Source organism: Octodon degus, unplaced genomic scaffold (genome assembly GCF_000260255.1).
Source record: "Octodon degus isolate 3935 unplaced genomic scaffold, OctDeg1.0 scaffold00002, whole genome shotgun sequence".
Taxonomy (NCBI): Eukaryota; Metazoa; Chordata; class Mammalia; order Rodentia; family Octodontidae; genus Octodon; species Octodon degus.
Window position 1 is genome coordinate 28,769,617 of NW_004524578.1, and position 8,416 is coordinate 28,778,032.

At 41.4% G+C, this 8,416-nt stretch overlaps 1 protein-coding gene across 3 annotated transcripts in view; it reads left to right on the top strand.

Moving 5' to 3' along the window:
* The first annotated feature begins 1,428 nt into the window (after positions 1-1,428).
* Positions 1,429-8,416, top strand: part of Ccdc32 (coiled-coil domain containing 32) — a 17,928-nt gene continuing 10,940 nt past the window's right edge. Inside the window, exons 1-3 of one of the 3 annotated variants that reach the window (XM_023711592.1) lie at positions 1,429-1,506; positions 4,020-4,275; positions 7,584-7,761. In XM_023711592.1, the coding sequence (XP_023567360.1) occupies positions 4,032-4,275; positions 7,584-7,761 (422 nt within the window). In that variant the 5' untranslated portion in view covers positions 1,429-1,506; positions 4,020-4,031. The remainder of the gene's footprint in view (positions 1,507-4,019; positions 4,276-7,583; positions 7,762-8,416) is intronic. The other 2 variants (XM_004623407.3, XM_023711600.1) reach the window with 2 other exon arrangements.

An 8,416-nucleotide genomic window follows, 5' to 3' on the forward strand; every position in this document is an offset into this window, starting at 1 on the left:
GGGCTGGCTGGCATGTGGTGCTAGGGAATTGAACCGCTGTCCCTGTGCTTTGCTAAACTTGTTTTAAGGAGGTGCTTTAGACCACTGAGCCATCTCACCAGCCCCTCCTTTGTTTTCTAACCTTCTTGCTTTTCACTTTCTTTGCTTACATAGACTTTCTTTTTCTTTCTTTCTTTTTTCTTTTTTTTTGGTAGAACTGGAGATTGAACTCAGGCTCTTGCGCTTGCCAGGGAAGTGCTTATTCTACTGAGCCATCTCCCCAGCCCCCATAGACTTTCTAAGAATGGTTGTGTGAATAACAGAGTACCTTGTGGTAGTACTTTCACATGGTCATGGTTGTCACTACTATAGCTCCATTGATTGTTGGACACATCTAAAGCCAAGACCCTTAGCTGTTTCTCTTCCTGATATTTGGTTGAAGTCTTTCATCACATTTCTTTGGGAGACAGTAACAGTCCTAGAAACTGGGGACTAGGAAGGTTGTAACTAAGTGAACCCGCTGATATCTCCTGAAGACTATCAAAGGTCATTTTTATTTATTTATTTTTATTTACTTTTTTTTGTATTTCAGGGAACAGTCTACAAGGTGTTCAGGGTCTCACTACTAGGTCCGACTTGTAGTGATATGCCTGTTTACAGCCTCTCAAGAGCTGGGTTTACAGGCTTGCGCCACCATGCCCAGTCTCAATTGGGGGCAGGGCGGGCACAGCAGGCCCGGGGGACCCTCCCCTGTGTCTCCTTGCAGATGCTTTAATCCGCTGGCGGAACCAGGGATTGAACTCAGGCCCTTGCGCTTGCCAGGGAAGCGCTTATTCCCCTGAGGCATCTCCTCTGCCCAAAGGTCATCTTTAAAAAGCACCTCGACTCACACTCTTTTCTAAGTACTCTGGCCACACTTCTGTCATGGCCTCTGTAGCATGCAGCTGTTATTTGCATGCAGCTCTGCCTCAGTGCAGATCTGCTCCTGTCAGACTAGCTGTAAGCAACTTTGAGATCCATTCCAAGACGAACACAATACCCACAACACAGCAGGAGCTTGGTTGTCTACTGACTGGATAAGCAAAAGCCTCATAATTCGTGAATGGGACATGGGCCTCAGGGGACTGTAAGACGTCACTAAAGTGCTCTAATTTCAGTAGCAAATGTAGGAAACAAACACCTGCCTAGAGAATTGCCTGAGAGGAGAACTTACTCAGGGGCCCAAGAAAAGTCAGAAGTCTGGAAAATTGGGCTTTCCCATTAGGGCAGGGAGAGGATGAAAATCCCTAGGGGCTGAGCGAGCGCTGCTCCTCAAATCTAGGGCTCCAGTGTTTCCGAGCAACCATAGCCCGCCTTCCGTCCCTTCCCCCAGGCCAATGTATTTACACAACGTAGCTGGGTCGGACGATAATTGGAAGACTCCTCGTCTACGTCACTTAAGACCCGCCCCCCTGCTGCTGCTTCCTGGCTGGGCGCGTTTGACCCGAGCGGTGCGCTCGCTTGCGGGGTGCTGTGCTGGCCTTGGCGGTAGGTGAAGCGGGGACAGGGTACTCTGCGTTTTGTATCCCCTGCTGTGGTCTGACCCCGAATACCACAGAGAGTATTTAGGATCCCGGTCATAGCGCCTACTAGCCCTTGAAGCCGAAGCGACCGAGGAGGCCTGGGGTCTTGAACCCAGGGTTTTGTAAGAGGTTATGGGCGCCTTGGGAGCGGGGGCACGCCGGCTCTGCGGGAGCAGTTTTGGTTTGGTTGTGTGTTTTCAAGGGTTTAACTTGGAGGCTTCATCTTTTCATCCAGGGCCCTCATGACAAATGTGGTCCCTTTACTTCGGCCCTTTTTGCTGCCTGCGCTCTCCTGAAATGTTTCAGACCTTTCACTAGTCAGCCTTTCTGGTCTCTTGAGATTCCTGCTGGAAGGTGTCGGCCAGTTCTGTAGACCCGGATGGTTGTGGACCAGCCGCTCTCCCGCACGCGCGCTCCCACCCGGCCCCCTTGGGCTGCTTTCAGTTTACTTCCCAAACATGAAGAGTATTGGGTAAAAATATGGATTCTGAAGCCGGGCACGTCGTAGTTTTTTGTTTGTTTTGTTTTGCGGAACCGGGAATTGAACTCAGGCCAGGGGCCCTTGGGCTTGCCAGGCAAGCGTTTATTCTACTGATCCATCTTCCCGGCCCCCGGGAACGTTGGCTCACACTATAATTCCAGCACTTTGGGAGGCCGAGGCTGGAGGGATCCATCAAGTTCGAGTCCTTCCTAACTTAATGAGATGGGGGCGGGTGACTCTGTGCGAAGGCACTGGGTTCAATCCCCATTACCCCCCAAGAAAAAAAGAAAAAAGATTCTGGAGCGGTGTAAATCTGGATTTTAGTGTCTCTTTATTTTTATTTTTAGTGTCCCTTTTTGAGACTGTTTCTTCCTCTGTAAAACAATGAAACTACTTATTTCAGTGGTTTTTTTTTTTTTTCATTTCATACTATCCTCACTTGATCATTACACATGTACACATCTTACCACACTGCACTCTACATAAAAATTGAAATGATGACAAAATTTTAAGTGTTTTTTGTTTTTATTTTAAACTAACTGCAATCCTCCAGACTCAGCCTCTCTAGTACTAGGATTACAAGTGTAAAAAGTGATTTTTTTAAAAAAGGAATATGGGGCGGGCCAGATAACGCAGCGGACTAAAGTTCCTGCTTAGGCAGAGCTCCAGGGCTGGGGTTCAATTACCCCGCTGAGCCGATGATTGAGACCAGGCGTGGACTTGTAATCCCAGTGCTTGGGAGGCTGAAAACAGGAGAATCACTATGAGTCTGATCTACATAGTGAGACCCCATTGACCCTGCAGACCTGGTACCAAATACATAAAAAAATAAAGAATATGATGGAGCTGGGGACATAGCTCGGTGACATAAGCACCTGCCTGGCAAGCGCAAGGTCCTGAGTTCGATCCCCAGTACCACTAAAATGAAATAAATAATATGAATTCATGTAGTCCCACCAGTACATGTAATGAGCATGTGGCCCTTGTGTAATAATACTGACAGACCCTTTTCACCAAGCAACACTTTCCATATCTTCAGGTATGAGACTGGAAGATCATTAGTCTGCCCTACCCAAACCAAAATTGAGGGAGCCAGGGAGATGGCTCAGTGGAATAAGTGCTTCCCTGGCAAGCACAAGGGCCTGAGTTCAATCCCTGGTTCTGCAAAAAAAAAGTAAAGCCAAACCAAAATTGATTGTCTGCCTAGAGTTGTATTTTGGAGCTCTTTGAAGAAAGGTGCCCCTGGTTGTTCATACAGCAAGCATCCTAGAAATTCTTCTGTATATGTGTTAGTAGGTTAAAATTATATAAAGTTTTTTATTTTAACTTTTTTTCTCAGTAATGCAGATTGAACCCTTTACCGTCACACTGATCTACAGCCTCAGCCCTTATATACTTATTTATTTTTTTACATTTTTGTTTTGTTTTGCTTCCCCCACACACACACACACCAGGGATTGAACTGAGGACCTTGTACTTGCCAGGCAAGCACTTATTCCACTGAGCTATCTCCCTGGCTTATTTTTTAAATTTTGAAACAGGTCTTGCTTGAGTTACTAAAGTCATCCAGGCTGGGCTTATACGTGTGATCTTCCTGCCTCAGGCTTCCAGCATGCAGAATTAGACAAGCACCACTATGCCTGGCTAGTGACCACTGTATTTTCTGTCACTTTGACTCTAGGTAGTTCAAAGAAGTGGAATCATACAGTATTTGTCCTTTTGTGTTTGGGTTAGAATGTAGAGATTTGATTTTCAGGGACAGACCTTGTTACGAAAACAACTTGAGTACAGAGCTAGAGAAAGGACTCAGCTGCTCTTGTTGTCTTTATCTGTAATATAAATCTAACAAGATATTTTCAATTTTTGTAAAAAGAAATATCTTACAAGCCTGTTACCTTTTTTTTTTTCCCCAAATGCATAAATAATTTCATGAGTACCACACACATGTATTATATGCTGGAACTTTATCCTTATTTGTCTAAACTTCTATTTTCCAGTTTAGATCCCAAATGAAAATGTTTGAGAGTGTTGACTCCACAGCCACAGAATCTGGCAGGGATCTCTGGTCTGAAATCTGTTCTTGTCTGCCACATCCTGACCAAGAAGATGTTGTGAGCAATGCCTTCTCGGACTCCTTTGTAGATTCTTACTCTGCATGTAAAGACCAGGGGGAGGCAGCGGACTTTGCTGTCCGGCCAGCTATAAAACCGTGGGCTCCCTTACAGGATTCAGAAGTGTATTTAGCATCTCTAGGTAAGTTAGATAGCTCTTTTTCTCTTTGTAAAATCAGAAGCTGTTGGTCTTGTTTATTTAGGCATTTCATGAATTTAGCCCTGGGCCTTCACACCAAACTACATTCCCAGCCATTTAATTTGTTTTATTTAATTTTTATCTTTTGAGACAGTGTCACTTTGTAGTGAAGGTTGACCTTGAACTCTCAGCAATTCTGCCTCAATCTCCTGAGTGTTAGGATTATAGTCATGCCTAGATCTTCTAGCCTTTTAAAAGATGTTTCTATTTTATTTTGAATCAGGGTTTTGCTAAATCACTAATTTGCCCAGGCAGGATCAAATATTTGATGTTCCTGCTTTAGTCTCCTGAGTGTTGAAATTAAAGGCTTATGCCACCATGTCTGCTTGAAGCGTGTGGTTTTAGGGAACCATGTTGAAATCTATTACATCAAACTCAGTTTCTTTCTTTTTTTTGGAGACAGTAGGTTGCTATGTTGTTCAGGCTGGCCTTGTGTTCACACAGCACTCCTCCTGCCTCAGCCTCCTGAGTGCTGAGATTATAAGCATGTACCACCATGCTTGGCTTGGTTTCCTTTTTTTTTCTGGTTGCCTGTTTTTAATCTTTGTTTTATCTTTACCACATGATCTGTCAGATCTAATTCAAGAAGGTGGCACCTATAATATTTACATGCCAGTAGAATACCCATCTCTGACAGGACTGAACTGGAGAGGGGGATACAGAGGAAGGACCATTTTGTATTTGTATATACAGAATAGTTAGGATAAATGTACAGCTACTTTCGCTTGGTTCAGTGAGAGGAAGGATTTGTAGTAGTAGTAGTGTTTGGATGGGGTGTCCTGGCTACTTCTTATGCTGTGGATGACCGCTGAGAAGATAACAATGTGCAATTTATTAATTATTGAAAATGTCCTTTAATCAGCTTGGAAAGTGTCTCATTGATATTTGTTTCTCAATAAAATAAAATAAATTCAAGAAGGTGTTTCAAGTTGATTATTGGGAAGGAGCCTCCTTTTTGTACTTTCCTGAAAATAGTTTTTGTCACTGCATGGTGGCACATACCTGTAGTCTCAGCATTGGGAAGCTGAGGCAGGAAGATTGCTATGAGCTTGAGGCCAGTCTGGGCTGCATAGAGAATTCAAGGCTAGCCTGAATTACAGAGCAAGACTCTGTTTCAGAAAAAAGGTTTTGTTACCTCCTGTCACTAACCGTTTCATCTAAATTCTGTTTTATGTCTTGTCATTTTGAAATGTCAAGTAGATAAACGTATCTACTCCTCAACTATTTATTATTTTATATATCTTAAAAACTTTCCAAGTCCTTTCTTCTTGTGATATTCTGTTATTGCTGAACATCTGTGAGGTAAGACATTTGGAAAAGGCAATCTAGGAAAAAGTGTTTGAAGAGGGACAGAAGAGATCTTATATGATTTCTAAGAAATATCTTGGAAAAACAAAAGGAATTTTATTAATATATTGCAGAAAAATATAGTTGAAATTATAGAGAGCAAGAAAGATGAAGGAGTAATACAAATTTGTTGGGAAGCTACCAGAAATGAAATAGTAATGCTTGTAGCCACAGCCAGTGAGGTTGGAATTTATGCTCTGGTAACCAGAGCAAGTACCACGTGACCAGGAGTTACAAGAAACTCTTGTAGAAATGGTCATAGTTTGACTGATAATGACTGATTTGGAACTAAAACTACCAGTCTTCTCTAAAAGTCTGTTGAGAAATTGCTGATTGGAATCTCCTCCTCTGAGGAAAATAAGAGTCATTTCTGTTGTCTAAGAAATGAACTGGGTGACAGCAGCAGGCACCTTTTTCTGCCTGCCCTTTGGGGATAACACCTGCCTGATCAGGAACTTAGCACATTTGAAAGAAAGGAAAACTTTTTCTAGCCCCAAAGAGTACCTTTTCCTGGCATAGCCAAGGCCAGGCAACATGAAGATTGTTTTTATTACCAGATAAGCCTATGTCAAAAAGAATGTACTGGGGGCTGGGGAGATGGCTCAGTGGAATAAGCACTTCCCTGGCAAGCGCAAGGGCCTGAGTTCAATCCCCAGTTCCTCAAAAAAAGAATGTACTGATAAGAGCAGTAATTAAAAACGTATCCAGTTAAACATGAGATATATAATACTTTTTACATACTTGGGAAAAGATAAAACCTCTCAGTGCTCAACACTTATTAACTGCAGACCTTTTATATGCTTGTGCCTTGGTGACAGCAGTAACATAGTTTCCTGGGTTGATCAGTGGGTGTTAGCTGATGTGATTTGTTTAGAAATGAAAACAGGATTGTGTTATGAAGTTTCTAGTGGCTTTGTATTTGATACCCATCTCTTATGTCCAAAAAGTTTTTTTAAAAAAGCCAAAAACTATTATTTACCTGTGCACATGTACAGTTGCTTAACAGTAGGGGTTCCCAAGAAATGGAGTTAAGTTCATCCTTGTTTGAAGATTGGGGAGGGTACTTAGAAAGATAGAGCATCACTAAGTGATATAGTCTTATGGAACCATCCTCATGTGTGTGGTCTGTCCTTCACCAAAACATTGTATGGTGTGTTTGAAGGCAACACTGAATTAAGAAAGAGGGTGACTGGTGATGTCCTTTCTTGTGTTCCTAAAAAGGGAATATGTTCAACAATTATACTTAAAATGCAAAGAAGAAGAATTAAACATCTATCATCAGGAAACCATATAGACTTTCCTCACAGGGATTAAAAGATGCCTCTTTTTCCAAGCCAAAAATTGAGCAATTGTTTAAAAAAATGTTAGAAGATTCTTTTTGTTTAATCAAGAATTTAATCATACAGAGATTTTAAAGGTCTCTTATTATTGAGTTCTCATCAAGTCAATTTTAGTGTCTAATGAACCACTGACTCTCTTACCATTTTCTCTAATAATTCTTTCTCATGAGATTTGGAAACCACTTCATGTCATTTTAATAAGGAAAAAAGCCATTTACTCCTCAGAGACATTTTCAAGGAATTGAAGAAAAGATAACATGCACATGTCGAGGTAGGGAAAACAAGCATTTCTTAGAGAAGTACCTGCTGGCTTATGTGATTTCAAAGAAAACATACCAGTGACTATTTATGAGAACCTGTCTGTTTTCCATTTTGTGAGGTTAAACATTTATTTGATATAATGCAGGATGAACACACTGTAGGAAAGAAGAATATGTTTGATGCCTTTTTATCTTTTAAAAATTAGCTCTTTTACAGGAAATGTAGATATACTAAACAGAGAATTTTGTATTTGCTTTTTAGATTCAGTTAAAATTTCATTTCATACTGACTTTCTTTGTTAAGCTCCATTTCTTACTTCTTCAGAGAAGAAACTAAGAAGAATCAAAGGTTTAAATGAGGAAGTGACTTCCAAGGACATGCTTCGAACCTTGGCCCAGGCCAAAAAGGAATGCTGGGATCGGTTCCTCCAGGAGAAGTTAGCATCAGAGTTTTTTGTAGATGGACTTGATTCTGATGAAAGGTAATTGATTCCCAGCCCAGTTCCTGGTGACAGTATATTTCACTGAGAGAACACTTCTCTTTCCTGAAAGCATTCCAGGATAGTGGTAACTGCGTCTTTATATTAGTTATATCAACATTAGCTCTTAGAGCTGAAATCAGTCTTTGTAATTTTGCTCTTTTTATTCTTAGCCTAGCAGATTTTTTTTCTGTTTGTTTTTGTTTTTCTGAAACAGAATCTCACACAGTTCAGGCTGGTCTTGAACTGTGTAACCAAGGCTGGCATCGAACTCACAGTGATCCTTCTGCCTCAGGTCTCCTAAGTGCTAGGATTCTAGGTATGCACCACTATGCCCAGCTAGCCTAGAAAATTTTTCAGGATGGTTATTTTTGCCTGAAGGCAAAATGCACCAGCTATATCCTATTAACAGACTGCATAGAATTGATCAGATATCACTATGTAGTACACTTGAAAAAACTAGTAATCAATCTATAATTGTTCTCTTTTTTAATTCTTTAGATATAAAGTCTTAGACTGGGTGTGGTAGGGCGCCTATAATTCCAGCACTTGGGAGGCTGTAAACAGGATCACTATGAGTCCGATCTACACAGTGAGACCCTGTAGACCCTGTCCTAAAATACCAAAAAAAAAAAAAATACGACTAAGTTGTACAGTG